Genomic DNA, 22,724 nt, shown 5'->3' on the forward strand with positions numbered 1-22,724 from the left:
TGATCAAAGGGGCTCATTTTGAGAAACAAAAGCTCCCCCTATCACTTGGAAAATTCCAAGCTTTAGGAGCTCTTGGCAGGAACCAAAGACAAAGACCAAATAAAATTTTGTATTAGAGCACAGAGACACGTAAAGATCTAGACGACAGAACCTCCTAGGAGTTAAGGACTCCAGTATTCATCTAGGAGGACAAGACCAGGGAGCCTGCATTTGGGGTGAGCATCCTTAGAGGAGCTAATGCAGACGACCCAGAGAACACAGTAGGAAATAACACTGCACTGTGTTTCTGGTAGTCCAGCTAAGTCTCTTGAAAACTGCCCTTCCTGGTTAGGAGAGAAATATTTTAAAAACAACATTCGAGGTTCAAGTTTTTGATTCAGTGGCGAACTGACAGTGAGGTCAAGTTGCATTACCTGTGTTACGTACTGGATTTTCTTTGCACACGGTATGGAAAAGCAAAACTTGCATATCCTGAAATTTGCAATTTGCTAGTTATCATGGAGACTGGTATATCACTGCTTATTTTTGTCCTTAGGCGCTGAGTCAGGATGAATTAGGTTTTTGCCTTCCCAAAATAAAACTAACAAAACTAAAGTTTATTTCTCAAACTAGGTGTCTATCCTAGATGAGCAAGGAGGCTCTGCTCATCATTATGACTCAGATGTTGGCTGACAGAGGCTTCATCTTTTTTTTCCCTCTAGCCACACCATGGACTATGTGGGATCTTAGTTTCTCGACCAGGGATTGAACTCAAGCCCCCCTGCTGTGGAATGGTGGAGCCCTCACCACTGGACTGCCAGGGAACTTCTAAATCTTCATCTTAAAACTGCTTTCATAGCTGCTTGACAGCCAAGAAGATGTGGGAGACTGCTCACTGGTTTTAAAACCGCTATGAAGTGACAAATATCACTTAGCTTGCGTTTCACTGGTGAGGGCAAATCACCATAGCCAAGGGTGGCTCTCTGGCTGTGTGCCCAGAGTAGGAGAAGCCTTTGTGAACAATCTTGTGACTTACTGCCACAAGATTCATATTTAGGTTTTTTTAGGGGGGTTGGAGGTGGGATGTTACTGATTTACTTTTATTGAAATCTCATTGACTTACATTAAGTTTTAAAGACTTTTTGAGTTACTGTCCTTCCTTTGAAATGGGAGAATTGTTAAAGAACTCATCAACAGGGACTTCCCTGGTGGTCCAGTGGCTAAGACTCTGTGCTCCCAATGCAGGGGGTCTAGGTTTGATCCCTGGTCAGGGAACGAGATCCCACATGCTGCAACGAAGAGTCTGCATGCCGCAACTAAAGATCCCACATGCCACAACCAAGATGGAAGATCTTGCATGCCGCAACTAAGACCCAGTGCTGCCAAAAAAAAAAGAAACTCATCATCATACAGAAATGGAGGAAGGAGGCGAACTGTGGGGTTAGTTAAACACCTAATTACAAGTGTGAAGAACCATCTAAACAGCAGCTAAATGACAGAAATGCAATTCCACCAAGCCTAAGGACTCTTAGCCACATTTAAAATGTGTCAGTCCTCCAAAGTAGTGGGAAGTTTGGAGAAAGAGAATTCCACATATGAAACAAGTTGACTTTCACATGGTATAGAAAAGCAAAACTTGCATATCCTGAAATTTGCAATTTGCTGGTTATCGTGGAGACAATAACTAGTTCTCTATCTGTTCAGAGTTCCTATTAACATTCCTCAAAGTGAGGGTTCCAAGGAACAGCAAATCTGAAGTGCAAGGAAGGGAAGGGGAGTGAGAAGGTTAGGTCCGTCACTGGGAAAGCAAAGATCTTTTCATTAGCATAAATATTCTTTTATTTCTCCTGTCTTAAAAAGTACACAGGGGCTTCCCTGGTGGTCCAGCGGTTAAGAATCCACCTGCCAATGCAAGGAATATGAGTTCAATCCCTGGTCCGGGAAGATCCCACATGCTGAGGAGCAACTCAGCCCATGCACCACATCTATGGAGCCTGTGCGCCCAGAGCCATGCTCTGCAACAAGAGAAGGTGCCACAATGAGAAGCCCGTGCACCGAAACCAGAGCAGCCCCCGACGGCTGCAACGAGAGAAGGCCCCCAGGCAGCAGTGAAGACCCAGCTCAGTCATAAAGAAACAAATTTTAAAGCAAACAAAAGAAACAACAAAAAGTCCATATTTGCTGTTCCCAGCCCCTCCCACTTTTTGTTTTTAATTTATTGAAATACAGTTGACTTACAATGTTGTATTATTTCTGCTGCACAACAAAGTGACTCAGTTATCCATTTTTTTTCATATTCTTTTCCATTACGGCTTATCACAGGATGCTGAATACAGTTCCCTGCGCCACATAGTAGGACCAGTTCTTGGCTGAACCCACTCCAGTCACGCTGTGGCTGGTACCACTTCACTGGACCTGCTGTCCTCAAGTTCTCCTTGTCATGTTGTAGACACAGTTTAATATTTTACAGAGCTTCACCACTGGATCACCTACACTGTCTTCATGTGGCTTCCAGAACATCACACTCTTAGTCTCCTTCCTGCTCCTGTCCACTCCTCAGTCTCCTTTCCTGGGCCGCCTTCTCCCAGACATCCTGACGTCGGATGACCATCCTAACACTGGTTCCGTGGCTCAGGCCTTGGAACTGTTCCTTCCCATCCACACTCCTGCTCTTGGTGACTTCATCCAGTCTTCTAGTTTGAACTGTTGCCATATACTCACCTCTCCCAGCTTTTCCAGCCCAGACCTTTATCCTAAATGCCAGGCCTATATATTCAACTACCTTTGTGGCATCTCCCCTCAAGCGCACCTCAAGTTTAACAGTCCTGATTTGATCCCTTTAAAGTCATTCCTTCAGGCATGTTCCCGTATAAGTTAAAGACAACTCATCTTCCAGTTGCCAGGCTGAAACCTTGAAGTCATTCTTATCTCTTCCTTCTTTCACACCCACATCTGTCAGCAAATTCATTCTGCTTTATCTTCAAATTATAGTAGAGTTTATCCCCTGCTACCATCTGGTCCAAACCACTTCCATCTCGCCTGGATTTTTATAATAGCTACAAAAACTAGTTTCTCTGCCTTTTCATTTGCTCCCTTCAGACTGTCCTCAACATAGCAGTCAAAATGATCTTAGATCATCATACTCCACTTAAAATCCTCCAATGGCTTCTCTTTTACTTAGACTAAAAGCCCAAATCACTGAAATGCCCTACAAAGGTTAATAACACCTGCCTCCTCATCTTAAAAAAAAAAAAAAAAAATGTGGCTGCAAGCCAGATCTTAGTTGTAGCACCTGAGATCTTCATTGCCACATGAGGGATTAGTTATGGTGTATGGGATCTAGTTCTCTGATCAGGGATAGAACCCAGGCCCCCTGCTCTGGGAGCGTGAAGTCTTAACTGCTAGACCACCAGGGAAGTCCTTGCCTCTCTCCTTTTCATTCTCTCTGATCCGGCCCCTCTGACTCCATGTGTTCCCCTAAGAGCCAGGCATGCTCTGAACTCAGGACCTTTGCACTTGATAAAAACCTCTGACTTGGATAATCTTCCCCCAGATACTTAAAACTCTTACCTTCTTCACCCCCTCAAGTGTTACTTTCTCACTGGGGCCTCTCTGGCCTCTAAAATCCACCCCCTGCAAGTCCATTCCAGCACGGTCCCTCTTTTCAGCTTTATTTTTGCTCCACAGCATTTTTAAAAAAACATGGTCCTATAATTATGAAAATGTTTAACATGCATAACACTAACACACTTTACTTATTTTATTATCGCATCCTCTCTACCCCTAAAAGGCAAGCCCCATGAGGGCAGGGATTTTTGTCTGCCACATACCTGGTTCCTAGAACAGTGCCTGGCACACAGTTAAGTGCTTAGCAAGTATTTTTTAAATAAATGGCTCTTAGTGACAACCCCGCCCGCTCTGTTAGTTTTATTTTCATTCTTTTTTTTTTTTTTTAAATATTTAGTCTTGTAAATATGAGCTACTCAGTGTCCAAGACACTTAGGAAACAATGGTAACAGGATGTCAGAGGATGCAATTGTTCCTCCACTTCTCATAGGAAACAGCTTTCCTGTGTCTTAAGGAGGAAAGTCTAGATTATAAAAAGGGTTATTTCTTACGATGTCTGCAGCAAATAGGACACATTAAATACCCAGGTTCTAATTAGGACCTGAAGTAATCTTCATGCAAGCTCTGTGTCATAACCTGATTTTCTCTTTTGGAGCTTCAAAAATAAAATCATTATTTTTGGATAACTGGGTACTTACCTGAAGAAAATTGCATCTATTTCATGGCTTTAAGACAGGAAGCTGAGATGAGCCTGCAAGTCATACTCAAATTTAAAAAAACTTTTTTATTCCCCGCCACCACACACACAGTATGGCATGTGGGATTTTAATTCCCTTGACAGGGATTGAACACGAAACCCCTTCATTGGAAGCATGGAGTCTTAACCACTGGACTGCCAGGGAAGTCCCATACTCAGATTTTAAAAATTTAGCTTGTCAAAAACTCTCCTTACAGATACTGTTTGGGTCAAGATAAAGAAAAAGGTGTAAGTTAGAACTAAGAGCTAACAGTCAACACCTAACACCTCCAGATGTCTGTAAACCAAGTTCAGATTTACAGCCAAGGATCACTCAGAGAGGCTGGAGGAAAAGCGCTTTGATTAAACACAGGAAGCAAGTGGACCTAGGGATTAGAAGCACTCCAGAGAATTCCCCAGCAGTCTGGTTCCGGCTCCGAGCTTCTACTGCAGGGGGTCCAGTTTCCATCCCTGGTCAAGGAGCTAAAATCCCACCAGTCACAGGGTGCAACAAAAAAATAAAAATAAATTTTTGTCTTTAACTTAAAATTAAAAAAAAAAGTACTCCACAAACTACCCACTTATTTGCTTCTCAAATAGCCCTGGAGGCACTTTCTCAAAATACAGCAGACTTCCACATACTGTCTATTAGTATTATCATCACTTGCCCCTGGAAAGCTTTAAACCCTACCCTTTTCTAGTATGAAACCTGGGAGCATGATGCCTGTTATTACTGGGTGTCTATTTCCATCTCATTGCATTGTATTCTGTAGGTAACAGTGAACTGGAATTTCAAGCACAAGCTGTTAGGAATGGAAAGAACAAACTTGTGAGGCGCTGTGAAAAAGACGGTGGGTGTGATTTGTTACTCAGGAGGGTGAAGTGTTAGTCGCTTAGCTGTGTCTGACTCTTTGTGGCCCCACCAGACTTTCCTGTCCATGGGATTCTCCAGGCAAGAACACTGGAGTGGGCTGCCATTCCCTTCTCCAGGGGACCTTCCTGACCCAGGGATCAAACCTGGGTCTCCTCCATTGCAGGCAGATTAATTTACCATTTGAGACACCAGGAAAGCCCCAGGAGGGTGAAGGGAAAGGAAAAATCAAAGACATTCTGAGGTTTCAAGCCTGGATGATTGGGGAGGTGGGGACACTCCGAAAATGGAGGAAGACAAGAGAGGCCGCTGTTCGGAGGGAGGAAAAGGGAGCTTGTGATACAATCCTGCTGGCCATCCCCTCCCCCCACCCCCCACCCCCTACACTTGTGAACACAGGCCCTTTAAATCCATCTGCACGCAAAGGGGCAAGTCTGTCCACTGCTTGATACCGTATGACTCACTTGGTGACTTTCCAGTTACTGTGGCTGCCTAGCAAATTACCGCAAAATGTAGCGGCATAAAAACAACTGTGTATTATGCTCAGATTCTGCGGGTCAGGAATTCAGACAGGGCACAGCAGGGACGGCTCATTTCTGCTCCAAGAGGTCTGAGGTCTCAGCTGGAAGCCTTGCGGGCTGAAGGCTCAAAGCCTCTGAAGGCCGGTTTATTCATATGTCTGCAGATTGAGGCTGGCTGTCAGCTTGGGACCTTTTTTTGAAAATATTTACTTGGCTGCACTGGGCCTTAGTTTATTTATTAGTATTTATTTATTTATTGGGGCGTCCCTGTTGGCTCAGAAGGTAAAGAATCTGCTTACAATTCGGGAGACCCAGCTTTGATCCCTGGGCTGGGAACATCCCCTGGAGAAGGGCATGGCAACCCACTCCAGTATTCTTGCCTGGAGAATCCCATGGACAGAGGAGCCTGGCGGGCTACAGTTCATGGGGTCACAAAGAGTGACTTAACACTTTCACTTTCATTTATTTATTTGACATGAAGGATCTTTAGTTGTGGTACGTGAATTCTTAGTTGCAGCATATGGGATCTAGTTCTCTGACCAGGGATTGAACCCAGGCCCCCTGAATTAAGCTTGGCGTCTTAGCCACTGGACCACCAGGGCAGTCCCAGCTTGGGGCCTCCTCTCCTCTCCCCAGGGGCCTCTCCACCTGGGCTAATTTGGGCTCTCACAGCACAGTAGCTGGTTCCCCAGGGCAAGTGGCCAACCCCTAGCTCCTGAAAAAAGTCTATAGCAGCTGTATCCTTTTCACAGTCTTGCCTGCAAAGTCCGAGTGTCACCTCTGAGGGCCTCTTTAGGTTGGAGTTGTCATAAGCTCCCACCCAGACTCAAGGAGGGAACAAAGGTCGCCACCTTCTTGGTGGGAGGAGTGTCAATGTCATATTGTTAAAGAGCATGGTGGGATGACAGTGAAAATGTAGGAGTACGGGAAGGCTTCCTGGAGCAACAAAATAGTGTGTCTGACTCCAGACCAGAAGGTTGTTGTTTAAATCACATTGGGGTCAAAGTGTTATTTTTGGTATAACAGAATGGGGCTTCCATGATGGTTCAGATGGTAAAGAATCTTCCTGCAATGTGGGAAGACCCAGGTTCGATCCCTGGGTGGAGAAGATACCCCAGAGAAGGGCATGGCAACCCACTCCAGTATTCTTGCCTGGAGAATCCCATGGACAGAGGAGCCTTGTGGGCTACAGTCCATGGGGTCATAATGAGTCAGCCATGACTGAGCAACTAACACACAAGGAACCTCAAAAGTCCTTCCCTCCAAGGGATTTCTCTGGTGGTCCAGTGGCTAAGATTCCAAGCATGCAGTGCAGGGGTCCCAGGTTCGATCCCTCCTCAGAGATCTAGATCCCTCATGCTGCAACTAAGAATTCACGTGCCTCAAGTAAGACCCAGTGCAGCCAAATGAACACATTAATTAATTACAGAACAAGTCCTTCCCTCCAAGGAAGCACAAATAGACTGGCAAAACCTGTCAGAATCAACTTTTTCAAAATTCTGGAAAGTAAGTAAAACCTTGCAGCAGCCCAGAGGGAAGGCTTAAGACAAAAACTGCTGAATCTCAGTAAAAACAGAGAGCATGGTGGAGTTTTAACTCTCTCTGGTCCCAGCCCTGCTCCCAGGCTCAAGGGTGGCCTTGACAGTGACAGCCTGCATTTCTGGTACAGGTAAGAGCAGAAAAATGGACCCCATTTGTTGAGAATTGTGGCTGTTCGCTTTGAGCTATGTGTTAGTTCAAGCAGCAGTTTAAAAAAAAAAGCACAGGCTGTTTGTTGAAGTTTATTTTTTCACAGTCTGGAGGCTGGCAAGTCCAAGATCAAGGTTCTGGCCAATTCAGTTTTCGGTGAGGGCTCTCTGGGGTCTCTTCCTCCTCTTGTAAGGACATAAATCCCATTGGATCAGGGCCCCACTGCGTGTGTGTGTGTGTGTGTGTGTGTGTGTCACTCAGTTGTGTCTGACTCTTTTCAACTCCATGGACTGTAACCCACCAGACTCCTCTGTCTATGGGATTCTCCAGGCAAGAATACTGGAGTGGATAGCCATTCCCTTCTCCAGAGGATTTTCCCGACCCAGGGATCGAACCAGGGTCTCCTGCGTTGCTGGCAGATTCTTTACTGACTGAGCCACTAGGGAAGCCCAGGGCCCCACCCTGCTGACTTGATCTAACCTTCGGTTTCAGTTCAGTTCAGTGGCTCAGTCGTGTTCAACTCTGCGACCCCATGAACTGCAGCACGCCAGGCCTCCCTGTCCATTGCCAACTCCCAGAGTTTACTCAAACTCATGTCCATTGAGTCGGTGATGTCATCCAGCCATCTCATCCTCTGTTGTCCCCTTCTCCTCCTGCCTTCAATCTTTTCCAGCATCAGGGTCTTTTCAAATGAGTTAGTTCTTCACATCAGGTGGCCAAAGTATTGGAGATTCAGCTTCAGCATCAGTCCTTCCAACGAACACCCAGGACTGATATCCTTCAGGATGGATTGGTTGGATCTCCCTGCTGTCCAAGGGACTCTCAAGAGTCTTCTCCAACACCACGGTTCAAAAGCATCAATTCTTCAGCGCTCAGCTTTCTTTAGATTTAGAGTCCAACTCTCAAATCCATACATGACTACTGGAAACACCATAGCTTTGATTAGACAGATCTTTGTTGGCAAACTAATGTCTCTGCTTTTTAATATGCGGTGTAGGTTGGTCATAACTTTTCTTCCAAGGAGCAAGCGTCTTTTTTAATTTCATGGCTGCGGTCAATTACCTCCTAAAATTCCCATCTCCAAAGACAGTCACAATGAAAGTCAGGACTTTAACATATGAATCTGAGAGGGGTTGGGTGGGGGGTGGCGGAGGGCCTAGAAACCTACTTCAGTCCATAACAACCATCTGGTGGCTTCTTGGGGGACTGGCTCAAAGCATTTGCCTTTTTCGTGCCTAACTAAGAATTCCGCCAGGCTTGAGGCAGCTACCCCACCCAAGGGCAATTGTCAAAAATGTCCCTGGTGGTGCAGTGGATAGGAATCTGCCTTCCAATGCAGGTTTGACCCCTGGTGTGGGAAGATTCCACATGCCTTGGAGCAATTAGGCCCCTGTGCCACAACTACTGAGTCCAAGTACTGCAACTACTGAGGCCCGTGTGCCGAGAGCCCATGCTCAGCAACAAGAGAACACACTGCAATGAGAAGCCCATACACTGCAACAAAGGCTAGAGGAAGTCCACACTGAAACCAACGAGGACACAGTGCTGCCAAAAACAAACAATAGATTTTTAAAAAAAGTTTAAAGTCAGTGGATCAGGCACAGCTACCCGGAGTACTGCAGAACAACTGGGATAATGACAGACTGACTAAAAAGCTTGAGAGGAAAGAGTAGACAGTGAGATTCGGCAAATGAGGGCTGTGAAAAGTTCTGACATGTTCCTGGTGTTATGGGTTGAATTGTGTTTCCCCAAAAAGATCTGTTCAAGTCCTAATCCCCAAGAGCTCAGAACGTGACCTTATTTAGAAACAGAATTGTGGCAGATGCAATCAGTTAAGATGAGGTCATGCTGGAGGAGGGTCGGCCCCTAATCCAATCTACTGGTGAGCCTGTAAGTCAGTCTGTGAAGACGCAGACACATGGGGAGAAAGCCACTGGAGATGGAGACAGAGATCAGAGTGATGTCTCTGCACGCCAAGTAACACTGAGCATCGGCAGCTGTCAGGAGAAGCGAGAGACAAGGGGCGGATTCTCCTTCGGTGCCTCCAGCAGGAACCAACTCTGCCGACACCTTCATTTCAGAGTTTTGGCATCCAGAACTGTGAGAGAACAAAGTTCTGTTGCTTTAAGCCACCCAATCTGCGGTTCTCTGCAGTCCTAGGGAACTAACACAATATTGATGTTGTTAAGTTGCTAAGTCATGTCTGACTCTTTTGCAACCCCATGGACTGCAGCCCACCACGGGATTTCCCAGGCAAGAATACTGGAGTGGGTTGCTATTATTTCCTTCTCCAGGGGATCTTCCCAACCCAGGAATCGAACCCATGGCTCCTGCCGCATCCCCTGCACTGCAGGCAGATTCTGTCCCACTGAGTCATTAAATGAAAATATAAATATAATTGCTGTTTGTAACTCCTTTTTTTCCTCATATCTGGTTTAAAAGACAAGGGCATAAAGAAATGATCATAAATCTATGTTCATGGGCACACAATAAAGATGTAATTTGTGACAAAAATATAAGCAGAAGAATGGCAGAGAATGGAGTTATATACGAGCAGAGTTTTATATCTATTAAAATTAAGGTAGTGCTAATTAGAAATGGATTGTTTTAAGATGTTAATTATAACCACCCAGAGAAAATATAACCACCTAGGAAAATACAATAACTCAAGAACATAATGTAAAAGAAAGAAACAAGGGAATTAAAATGGCATACTAGAAAATACTTATTTAACACAAAGGAAGGCAACAATGGAGGACTGAGGAACAAAAATGATACAAGAAATACAGAAATGAATTTTGAAGTATATAATGTAGTATTGTTGACCATAATCACAACATTATGTGTCAGATCTCCAGAACTTATTCATCTTCTAATTACAAGTTTGTACCCAATAGAAAAATGACAGAAGAAAGTCCTTACCAGTAATTACATGAAATGTGGAGAAATGAACTTCAATCAAAAAGCAGAGACTGGCAGAATGGATTTTTAAAATATAAGCCACTATACACTATCTACACAAAACACATTTTCAATGCAAAGGTAAAAACAGATTGAAAAGAAAAGGAGGAAAAAAGTCATGCCTTGTAGACAGTAACCAAAACAGGACTGGAGTGGCTATACTGACATCAGGTAAAATAGAGGTTAAGACAAAACTGTTACAAGAGACAAAGTTCACTCCTTATAATGAAGGGCCAATCTAGCAAGAAGATTATAAACATATATAGACCTAAAACAGAGAACCAAAGTAAACGAAGCAAAAACAGTCAGTGGAAGGAAGAAACGGTTCAACAATAACACATGGAGAATTGAATACTCCACATTCAACAATGGAAAAAACAATTAGAAGACTCAATACTACACACCAGTGAGACCCAGTGAACATCCATGGGGCACTCCCTCCACCCAACAGTGGCAGAAAACAACATTCTTCTCCAGGGCACAGAGAACACTCTCTTGGATAGACCATATGTTAGGCCACAAAATAAGTCTCAATAAATTTTAAAAGATCAAAATCATACAAAGTTCTCCAAGTATAATGGAATGAAGTAAGACATCAGTAACAGAAGGAAATTTAGAAAATTCACAAGTATGTGGAAATTCAACAACACACTCTTAAATGACTAATAAGTCAAAGAAGAAATCACAAGGGAAACCAGAAAATACTTCGAGATAAATGAAAATGAAAACACAAGATACCCAAACCTACAGGATGCAGTGAAAGCAGTATTCAGAGGGAAATTCCCAGCTATAAATGACTATATTTTTTTAAAAAAGAAAGATCTCAAAGCAGTAACCTAACTATCTACCTTAAGGAACTAGAAAAAGAACAAACTAAACTCAATACAAGCAGTAGAAAAGAAATAATGAAGATTAGAGTGAAGATAAAACAGAGAATTAAAATACCCAAAAGTTTGTTCTTTGAAAAGATCCACCAAACTGATAAGTCTTTAGACCTCATATTCTCTCTTCAGCTTCAACTAATCTTACTTTTAAAAAAAAATTATTTATTTTCGCTGTGTTGGGCCTTCATTGTGGCACGTGGGCATAGTTGCCCCTTGGCATGTGGTATCTGAGTTCCCCAACCAGGGATCGAACCTGCGTCCCCTGCATTGGGAGGCAGATTCTTACCACTGGACCACCAGGGAAGTCCCTAAACTCATCTTACTTTTATGCCTACTACTCCCGAGACTGCATTTGTCTAATCCTAGTACCACTGCTATTCTCAACTGACTTGCTTACCAGCACCTAACACATCTGAGCACTCTCTTCTTCATCTGGCTCACATGTCACTCCCCTGACTTTCCTTCCTCCATGCCCAATCCTTTTCCAGCTCCTTTGCTGACTATTCTCCTTAGCCTGATCTGTAATGTTAGAGCCCAAGGGCTCGGTCTAGGCTTTCTATCAACATTCTTCTTATGTGTTATATTTTTAAAGGATAAATGACTTGGGTTTTGATAGCATCTTCAGGCCATTGAACTCACTAATCTGATTTCCAGCCAGGGCAAGACCCTCAATTCTGGGCTTGGCCATAGAACTCACTAATCTGATTTCCAGCCAGGACAAGGCCCTCAATTCTGGGCTTAAATTCAACTGCTTGTTAGTCATGTCTACAATGGCATTTCACACTTGACATGCTACAACTCCTCAAGCTAAAAAATAGAAAAGTTTTTCTTCCAAATCCAATCAATAAACAAGTGCTATCACTGTTGCCTCTAAAACATACTCTCACTGTGTCCACTTCCATATATTTCCACTTCTGCCATCCTAAGCCAAGCCACCACCATCCTTTACCTGTATTACTGCAATAATCTTGTCTTAGATCTAGCAAATTGTCTCTCTCAAGCACCATTTTATTCACAAACTGGAGATGTTATAAACCTAAAAACATGTCCCAGACACTCTAATGTGTAGGAGCTCTAGGTTAGAATTCAATACTGTCCATTAAATGTACTAGCACAAAGTTAATAAAGAGAAGCAAGACCCAGAGGCAACCTTCCTATTGGTATTGCTGTTGGTAAGCAAGGTGACAGAGTACCAGTGTTTGGAAGAAGCTGTAACAGGCTAACTTGGTATTCCAGCGTCTGGCCAGCCCTAAGTAGCAATGTCAGTGGTGGCAGGATTCTCAAACTCTGGACTCAACTACTGCAGGTTTCCTTCAACTCTGTAATCCAGCAACACCACCTGCCACTACTCCTCCTCTAGTCCTTCCTGTTGATTTCACAAATGTCTCACTCTGCGTTTTAAATCCCTCTCTGAATAAAATACCTAAAGCGGCTTCTGCCTTGGCATTCAACTCTGATACATCTAACTGGTTTTCCTATGTCCACTCTTGCCCACCTATTATCCATTCTCCATCCAACAGAGAATTCCCTTAAAAATATAACTTACATCATGCCATCTTCCATTTAAAATTCTCTGGGAGCTTCCCACCACCTGCAGAAAACAACCCAAACTCCTTATTGTGGTACCAAGGCCTGATGACTTAGTTCCACCTGCTTCTCTGATGCTATCCAGCCACTGGCCTGCTCTCAATTTCTGAAATAAGCCAAGCTTTGCCCTATATCTTTACTGCATGCTCTTCCATCTTCATGGAATATTCTTCCTTCCAGTTGCTTGTCTAGTCTTTCATATTCAGATTAGATGGAAGAGCATCCTCCTTGTAAAAAGCCACTGTGTGCTATTTTCTCTTCAGGGCACTTACTGGTGTCTAATTTTCTATCATTTATTATCTGTTGACTGCTTCCTCCAAAAATGAACGTACTGAGGCTTCCCTGGTGGTCCAGTGGTTAAGAATCTGCCTTGTAATGCAGGGAATACCAGTTCCATCCCTGATCAGGGAAGATCCCACGACTCTGGACAACCAAGCCCATGTGCCACAACTACTGAGCCCGAGCATGTAGGGCCCAGGAGCTGTAACCAGTGAAGCCTGAGTACCCCAGAGCCTGTCCTCCACAAGAGAAGCCACCGCAGTGAGAAGCCTGCGCCCCTCAACTGAGTAGCCCCTGCTTACCGAACCAGAGAAAGCCCTCTGGAAGCAATGAAGACCCAGCACAGCCAAAAACCAATGAATTAAAGTTTTTAAAAAATGGATGTACCCTGAGAGTAGGGAGGGACTTTATCCCCTTATAGCACACTGTAGATGCTTAATAAATATTTGTATGAATAACTTGGGTAAAATCTGCAGAGTGAATTTTATTTCTGTTAGAGAGACTCCAATGCTTTGGCGAAAACTACAAAATTATTCTTAAACATGAGGCTGAAGATAACAGCAGTTTACCATCTGGGCACGGGTGGTGGGAATAACAAACTCTTCTAGCACATAGTACATTCAACTTTGTACTCCAAGGTTTTGTTTTTTTACCCCAAACAAGTTCATTTTAACACTGCATCTAGAAAAACCAGTTATCCAAAATCACGGATTTTTTTTTTTAATGTGACGTAGGGAACAAAGAAGGAAGAGAAATATTAGTGGCTAGATTTCATTATCACTGCTGTTTTTTCCCAAACTACTCTGACTTCCGCAACATCATGTTATGAATTTAAGGATAAATACTGTCATGGATTTAAGGATAAATACACTCATTTTGGGAGAAGGAAATGGCAACCCACTCCAGGATTCTTGCTTGGAGAGTCCCAAGGACAGAGGAGCCTGGCAGGCTACAGTCCCCGGGATCACAAGAGCCAGACACGACTTAGCAACTAAACCACCACCACCATAGCTGAGTTGGGAAATCATCTTCCTGCAATGCAGGAGATCCGGGTTCGATTCCTGGGTCAGGAAGATCCCCTGGAGAAGGAAATGACAACCCACTCCAGTATTCTTGCTTGGAGAGTCCCAAGGACAGAGCAGCCTGGCAGGCTATAGTCCCCGGGATCACAAGAGCCGGACACGACTTAGCAACTAAACCAGCACCACCACCACACTCATTTTGGGGCTTCCCTGGTGGTTCAGACAGAATCCGCCTGCGATTCAGGAGACCCACGTTTGATCCCTGAATCAGGAGGATCCCCTGGAGAAGAGACTGGCCACCGACTCCAGTATTTTTGCCTGAAGAATCCCATGGACAATGGAGCCTGGCAGGATAGTCCACGGGGTCTCAAAGAGTCAGACACGACTGACCGACCAACACTCACACACTCATTTTCTCTCTTAACGCTACCTCCTCATGCGCGCGCACGCACATACACACACACACACCTCCGGTTCTCTCTTAACGCTACCTCCTAGCGCCATCTGCTGTTAATTTGGGAGGACGCACACTTCCTAGTCCCCAGAGAAACAGCACCCTCTGCTGGACAAAGGCTGCCGTGCACCTGTCTTGGTGAAAAGTCACCAGTTAAGCTTAGCAACTCAAGCCAGCCTTGCAGAAGGCCGAACAGCAAGCCCTGCTACCCCAGAAGTGCTGCTAAGATTAGAGAAGCCCCTTTGCGGGAGGCTTCTCTTCTAAGAAACCAACTTTATCGACCTAAGATCGAAAGTGAGTGCTCCTGTGGGAGGAAGCACAACTAGGCTTCCCTGGTGGCTCAGATAGTAAAGAATCTGTCAGCAAAGTGGGAGACCCGGATTTGATCCCTGGGTCAGGAAGATGCCCTGGAGAAAGGAATGGCTACCCACTCCAGTATTCTTGCCTGGAGAATTCCATGGACAGAGGAGCCTAGTGGGCTAGAGTCCATGGGATTGGATATGACTGAGCGACTAACACAAGGCAGATCTGGATTAACAGGAATAAAAAGAGCCACGGCTTTAAGAGGCCTTTGTGCCCTGATATCTCTGCAGGCAAAAGCGAGAGGGAAAGTCAGTCAGTTGAGTCCAATTTTTTGTGACCCCCATGAACTATACAGTCCATGGAATTCCCCAGGCCAGAGTATGGGAGTGGGCAGCCTATCCCTTCTCCAGGGGATCTTCCTAACTCAGGAATCGAACCAGGGTCTCCTGCATTGCAGGGGACCAACTGAGCTATCAAGGAAGCAGGTAAAATGCTTAGCAAATTTAGTACCTTTGTCTCTTTCTGGAAATTCCAGAGGTGAGATTTTTCTTTTTCTATTACTAAGGATCATGATTTGACCTGGACTCAGCTCCTAGCTCACTCCCTACTCTCCAGGCATTTTTTCTTCCTCAGAACCAGCCTATTTGATAACTCAAGTTCTTCTAAGATCTTTTTCCATCACATTAATTATGAATGCATTTCTTAGGACCTCAGAAAGACCCCACTCACCTTTTCTTTTTCCCCTTCATTCCCAGCCCACGCTGACAAACTGAATCTAATATTTCAGTTTTCTCTTAATTTTTTAATCTATTTCTATCCTCAACTACTCATCATGAATTAGTGTTTCTGGGACCCGTTTTAAAAATGTTTTAACTTTACAATATTGCTTTACAATATTGTGCTGGTTTCTGCCATACAACAACGAGCATCAGCCCTAAGGTACACATATGTCCCCTCCCCTCGAAGTTCACTCCCACCCCTCATCCCACCCCTCACCCCACCCCTCCACGTTGTCACAGAGCACTGCGTTGAGCTCCCGTGTTATATACAGCCACTTCCCACAAGCTCTCTGTCTCACACGTGATAGTGTATATACGTCAATGCTGCTTCCTCAGGTCATCCCACCCTACCCTGCCCCTGACCACATCCACAAGTCTGTTCTCTGTCTGCGTCTCTCTTCCTGACTTACAAACAGGCTCATCAGTACCACTTTTCTAGATTCCATGTACATGTGTTAATACGGTATCTAGTACCCTTTTTATTATGCATAGTAAATGCTTCTAACTGCAGAATGAATGCTTGTGTTCCCCCTTCCTACCCCAAATTCTTACGTTGAAGTTTAACCCCCAAGGTGGTGCATTGGAGGCAGGACCTTTGAGAGGCCTTTGGGGCCATGAATGGGGTTAGTGTCCTTATAAATCCTCCACCACCACGTGCGGTGACAGCGACAAAGACAGCCAGCAGCAAGGGAACAGGCCTCTGCCCTCGTTTCTCATCTTCTCCTGCGAGAACACCAAAATCGCAACTAGCTGCTGAACAACCATCGACAGGGGGATGTTGGAACCCACAAAAAAAAGATATCCCCTGTCCAAAGACGAAGGAGAAGCTGCAACGAGACAGTAGGAGGGGGCACAGCCAGGTTAAAATCAAACTCCATATCTGCTAGAGACTCTTGGAGGACACAAAGAAAACCTTCTGCACACCAGGACCCAGAGGAAAGAAGCCGTGACCCCACAAGAGACTGAGCCGGACCTGCCTGTGAGTGTCCAGGAGTCTCCTGTGGAGGCGTGGGTCAACAGTGGCCTGCTGCGGGGACAGGGCCACTGGCAGCAGCCGTCCTGGGAGGCACAGTGTGTTGGCATAAGTCCTCTTGGAGGAGGTTGCCATCAGCCCTACCACAAAAGAAAAGTGAAAATGAAAATGAAAGTCGCTCAATAGAGTCCGACTCTTTGTGACCCCATGGACTATACAGTTCATGGAATTCTCCAGGCCAGAATACTGGAGTTGTTAGGGGAAGCACACTGATTGAAACTGCCCACCCTGGCCAGGCACCATAGTAACCATTTGCATGAGTTGTTTTATGACAGGAGATCCTGATAAGGAATACGGAACTAATAAGCCACCACCAGCCAGAAGAGTTTGGGAAAGGTCGAGAGGAGACCCTGCCTGTCCGTCCACTTCCCAGAATCCCTCTCGCTAGCATCCATCTTGGCTGAGCAATGCGTGCGCCACCAGGAAAGACTCTGAATTAGAATGACTGGCCAAAGACAACCCGGAAACTAATCCCATCACCATAAAACCCGAGACTGTGAGTCACGTGGCAGAGCAGTTCTCCTGGGTTCCCTTACCTACTGCTCTCCACCCGGGTGCCCTTTCCCAATAAAATCTCTTGCTTTGTCAGCATGTGTCTCCTCGGACAATTCATTTCTGAGTGTTAGACAAGAGCCCAGCTTCGGGCCCTGGAAGGGGTCCCCTTTCCTGCAACAGAGTGGTAGCCTTTCCCTTTTCCAGGGGATCTTCCCAACCCAGGGATCGAACACAGGTCTCCCACATTGCTGGTGGATTCTTTACCAGCAGAGTCACAAGGGAAGCCCAAGCTCTACCATAGAGGTATCATATGACAGCTCGACCATAGAGACTGCAGACTCCAGGACTGGGCAGCCTCAGGCCCCACCCGTCAGCAGAAAACTGGATTAAAGATTTACTGAGCATGGGCCTGCCCACCAGAGCAAGACCCAAGCTCTCCCCAGATGATGACTTCACCAGCACCTTGGTCTTGGACTTCCCAGCCTTCAGAACCGTGAAAAATAAAGTTGTGCTGTTTCTAAGCTACCTAGTCTCTCTGATTTTGTTATAGCAGCCTAGAGGGACTAAGATACTCTCCAGCTCAATTCTCCACTGGCTAGAAACTGAGCATTCTCCTTTTCATTTCTTTCTGATCTCGTCCCTGGTGCATAACTTTCTCTCATTCCTTCCTGACTTTTCCAGTTGTTCCTCTATCATTAAGCCATCCCCTTTCTTTTGTCTTCTCATAAGCTTTTTCAGAATCTGTATGAAGTTCATCCTTTATTACCATTTGTGGCTTTACTAACACTTACTAATTACTCCCATTTCTAAGATTTACTTACATTCATCTCCCTTTTACTACTCTTCTATATCTTCACATATCTTGCAAAGACCTTGAAGCTGGAAAAGATTGAAGGCAAGAGGAGAAGGGGATGACAGAGGATGAGATGGTTGGATGGCATCACCGACTCAATGGACACGAGTTTGAGCGTAGTCCGGGAGAGGGTGAAGGACAGGGAGGCCTGGCGTGCTGCAGTTCAAGGGGTCACAAAGAGTCAGACATGACTGAGCGACTGAACAATATCTTCACAGTCCTTAGATTTCTTAATTAGCTACTACAACACAGAAACTATCAACATAAAATCTTTTATGTTCCCTGTCCTCTCCTGTTTGCAAGGCTACTAAAATTATTACTCCACGATTCATTCATTTTTCTTGATTAATTGGGAGAATAGTTGCCTCCTCCAAGCATTATCTTATATACCTTAAACATAAGATTCTCAAAAATCTAAGAAATCCACTTATATCTTGAATGTTTACTATCCAAATGAAATAGTAACTACTAAGGCTACATATATATATATATATAACTCAAATAATGGTCAATGATTTTCTACTGGCATCTATTAAAATGCATACACACATTAACACCCATATCACAAACACACACTCAAGATTAAGGCAAAAGCTAAACTAAAATTCTTATTTATCCAATCTCTCTTCAGCTACTTTTTTGCTTATGGCAATAAGTAAGCTTCCATTAAAACTGAGTGAAGAAGAAAATGCTTTTATTAATCACATGAAACTGACATGCCATCCCATTAGGCTGAACCAGGATAAATAATGCTGTTATAAAATTTACATTTCTTGCATCCATTTCATATTAGATATCAGGGCTCTAGGTCTTTTGGACAAATTTCAGTAAACCATTTATTTTTTAATAGTAAATAGGAATTAACATATGTTCTCAAACTGTGCTAAGAAGTAGTTAGCTGGGCAACTCTGAAATCTGTAACAATGGGCAGGATTAGGGCTATTTGGTTAAACCTTAGGAAGCACATTTCTATTTCAGCTGTTACATTAGTGCATCTTTTCCACTGGTAAGGCAACTGCTTGCTGTGGGTACCACAATGATCAGCAAGTTTCTTAAGTAGCGGACACTTGGTTAATCAAGACTCACATGCCTTTTCTTTCCCAACTCTGCTCTCTTCTGGAGCAGAAACAAATAGCTTTGTCATTTGTAAATAGAGATTAATAGTTTCAAATTAGGTTGTTGTAATCTTAAACTCACAATTTAAAAGGGGAAGTAAATTATTATTAGGAATGTCTTTGAAAAACTTCTAGTTTCATAATAACAAGGCTTCTGAGAAACAGCTCAAACCAAACTATTTTGATACTTGACTTGATAAACATTAATACATTTGACCTGTTCAGTCATAATTTCTTCTCTCAACTATAAGTTGCCCTCCATAAGGGTTAGGGTTGTGGTCCCAAACAACTTCTACATATAGAGCATCTTTAAAATAAGTTTCCTTTTCACTGAACAGAGATTCTTTTTCCCACTTATGTGCTTGTGAAAGTAAGTCTGAACATACACACACTTAACAAAACTTCCATGTGTGTTTATCTGTATTTTTTTAGCAAATGCCTTTTACCATTAGAATAAAACTAGACGACAGGGACGCGCTGTGAAGACAGTCTGGTCTCCTCGGGGCCCCTCCCCTAGGCTGAGGAAGGCAGGTACAGTTCGCTGAAGGATGTGATGAGGCTGAAGTGGGTCTTCTCATCATCAGTTAACCCTGCGTTGCCCGGTCTTACCACCACGGCCACATGCACGTCCGCCTCCTCAGCAGCGCTGGCCTCTGTGAGAAGCAAAAGATATGTCGGAAACAGCAGAATAGGATGCTTGGGATTTGCTTCCAAGCGATCAGAGGGAGGTGGGACTGCAAGAAACAAGTCTCGGGACTTCCCTGATGGTCCAGAGGTTAAGACTTTGCCTGCCAATGCAGAGGGTTCGATCCTTGGTAAGGAAAGTAAGATCCCACATGCCTTGTGGCCAAAAAAACCAACACAATAAAACTGAAGCAATATAGTAAGAAATTCAACAAAGACATTAAAAAAAAAAAAAAAACTTAAAAAAAGAAAGAAATCTAGTCCAGATTCTATAACTATTGAAGCTAAAAAACAGGCACGTGGGGACTTCCCTGGTGGTCCAGTGGCTAAGCCTCCAAGCTCCCAATGCAGGGGGCCAGGGCTTGATCCCTGGCCAGGGAACTAGATCCCACATGCTGCAACTAAGTCCCAACACAAATAACTAAATAATCTTTAAAAAAAAAAAAGGCACATGGGGGTGGAATTATTGTTTTAAACTTTTCCAGAAAACATTTTTTCAAATATGTAACTGTACTGACAGACTAGAAAGATGATGTATCCTAGACTCCTGAGCTTTATTAACCGCTTATGAACGCACAAAGACAGAGCCGTGTCCTGCCGACAGCTTTCTTCCATTCCCTCCCATCAGTCCTCTAGAGACCTGAGCTGCTTCCCAGAGGACAGGCTGTCAGGAATAATTCCAATTGAACAGATACGGGACAAATGGAACCCCAGGATCTAATCAGGCTAAATACCTACTTATACCTGGAGCCCAAAGATGTCATAACCCTTGGCTAGACTGCCCCCCGTTTTCACCTGGCGGATTCCTACTCTTTGAAATTCAGCTCAAATATTCTATCTTCTAGAGCCACCACCATCTGTGTTAGAGCATCCTAGGTGCTCCGTGTATTTAGTTCCATCGGGACAATATGAGGCACATCCCAAGTGGCGCTGGTGGTAAAGAACCCACCTGCCAATGCAGGAGACATTAGAGATCTGGGTCTGATTCCCTGGGTCGGGAAGATCCCCTGGAGGAGGAAATGGCAACCCACTCCAGTATGCTTGCCTGGAGAATCCGATGGACAGAGGAGTCTGGAGGGCTACAGTCCGTAGGGTCGCAGAAAGTCGGACATGACTGGCGTGACTAAGCGTGCACAGGACAATGTGACCCGACCCGTCACTACCTGTTGTCTCTCTTCTCACTGGACCGGGAGTGCTTTAACATCAGTGACAGCATGGATGTGTTAGTCACTCAGTCATGTCCGACTCTTTCCAACCCCACGGCCCGCCAGCCTCCTCTGTCTAGGGGATTCTCCAGGCAAGAATACTGCACTGGGTTGCCATGCCCTCTTCCAGGGGATCTTCCCAAACCAGGGATCGAACTCAGGTCTCCTACATGGCAGGCAGATTCTTTACCATCTGACCCACCCGGGAAGCCCATAGCATGGATGGGTAGAAATAAAAACAGGATTAGTCAGAACTTCCCTGGTGGTCCACTGGTAAAGAATCTGCCTGTCAATGCAGGGGACATGGACTTGATCCCTGATCCAGCAAGATTCCACATGGCAGAGGGCAAGTAAGCTCTATGCCTCAACTACTGAGCCTGCAACCCTAGAGCCGGTGCTCTGCAACAAGAGAAAGCCCAAGGAAAGCAACAAAGACCCAGCGCAGCCAAAACAAACAAACAAACAAAAAACAGGACTAGTCAAATGAAACCAAGTAAGCCACATATTGCGGGGGATATCTCTAACATGTCTCGGGTTACAATCCCCTGCTCCTTTTGTTTCTGTCTGAAAGATAATAGCTAATACCTTGTGTTAAATTAGCAGCTACTATGTGCCAGGTACTATGCTAGGACCAGAAACAGGAACAAAGCAAAGGTCTTGTCTTCATGGAGTTTTCATTCCTATCTAAATCTTTCCAACAACCCTTAGGTAATTAGCTTTACACTACCATCCCCATTCTACAGACATGGAAACTGAGAGCTAGCCAGTGACAGAGCTGCAGGTTGAAATCATGTGTTAGGCTCTATGGTCTGTGCTCTAGAACGAAAGTCAGCAAATGACAGCCTACCGCGTGTCTTTGTAAACAGTTTTATTGGAAACAGCCAGGCCCACTCACTTCTATACTGTCTATGGCTGCTTCTGCGTTTCAAAGACCAGAGTTGAATAGCTGCATGGCCTGCAAAGCCTAAAATATTTACTGCCTGGCCCTTTACAGAACACCACTATCAACTCCTGCTCCCGAGCACTGCTGCTCTGAGCGGTCCCTGGACCAGCAGTGTGGGAATCACCTGGAAGCTTGTTAAAAATGCATGACTCAGGTCCTCAATGTGCAACTACTGAATTAGGACCCGCAATTTAACAAATGACTCCTCTGCACAGACTGTGAGCTTTGATCAGAAACTTCAAGGAAGGAAAACTGGCAAGAGAGGAGGCGCTGCAGGCAGACATAAAATACACGTGCAAACAGTGGAAGAAGGAGACAGGACACAGGTCTGCGGTCAGAGAGATGGGCAAAACAGGGCAAGAATCTGAAACACATGCTCTGGAATTCAGATCTGGTGTAATAAGAATCCCCAGTAGTTTCTCAACCTGAGGAAAACAGAGCAACAGAATGCATTAATTAAAGGGCGACAGGCTTCCTTCATGGCTCAGAAGGTGAAAACTCTGCCTGCAATGCAGGAGATCTGGGTTTGATCCATGGGTCGGGAAAATCCTCTGGAGAAGGGAATGGCAACCCACTCCGATTATTCTTGCCTGGAGAATCCCCATGGACAGAGGAGCCTGGCAGGCTACAGTCCATGGAGTCGCAAAGAGCTGGACACGACCGAGCGACTAACAAACTTTCACTTTAAGTATGAAAAGTAAATGGGGCAGAGCAGTCTCTTCTATGTTCCCACCTTCTGTGAAAGGACTGTCACCTCCCCGAAA

The 22,724-nt window shown here is 44.7% G+C and overlaps 1 protein-coding gene across 3 annotated transcripts in view; it reads right to left on the reverse strand.

Annotated features, from left to right (window-relative positions):
* Nucleotides 1-18,690: 18,690 nt before the first annotated feature.
* The window catches only part of ENOPH1 (enolase-phosphatase 1), a 35,392-nt gene continuing 31,358 nt past the window's right edge, over nt 18,691-22,724 (reverse strand). For all 3 annotated transcript variants that reach the window (XM_043906364.1, XM_043906366.1, XM_043906365.1), the window contains exon 6: nt 18,691-19,781. In XM_043906364.1, coding sequence (XP_043762299.1) covers nt 19,642-19,781 — 140 coding nt within the window. In that variant the 3' untranslated portion in view covers nt 18,691-19,641. The remainder of the gene's footprint in view (nt 19,782-22,724) is intronic.

The sequence above is a fragment of the Cervus elaphus genome, chromosome 6, assembly GCF_910594005.1.
Source record: "Cervus elaphus chromosome 6, mCerEla1.1, whole genome shotgun sequence".
Taxonomy (NCBI): domain Eukaryota; kingdom Metazoa; phylum Chordata; class Mammalia; order Artiodactyla; family Cervidae; genus Cervus; species Cervus elaphus.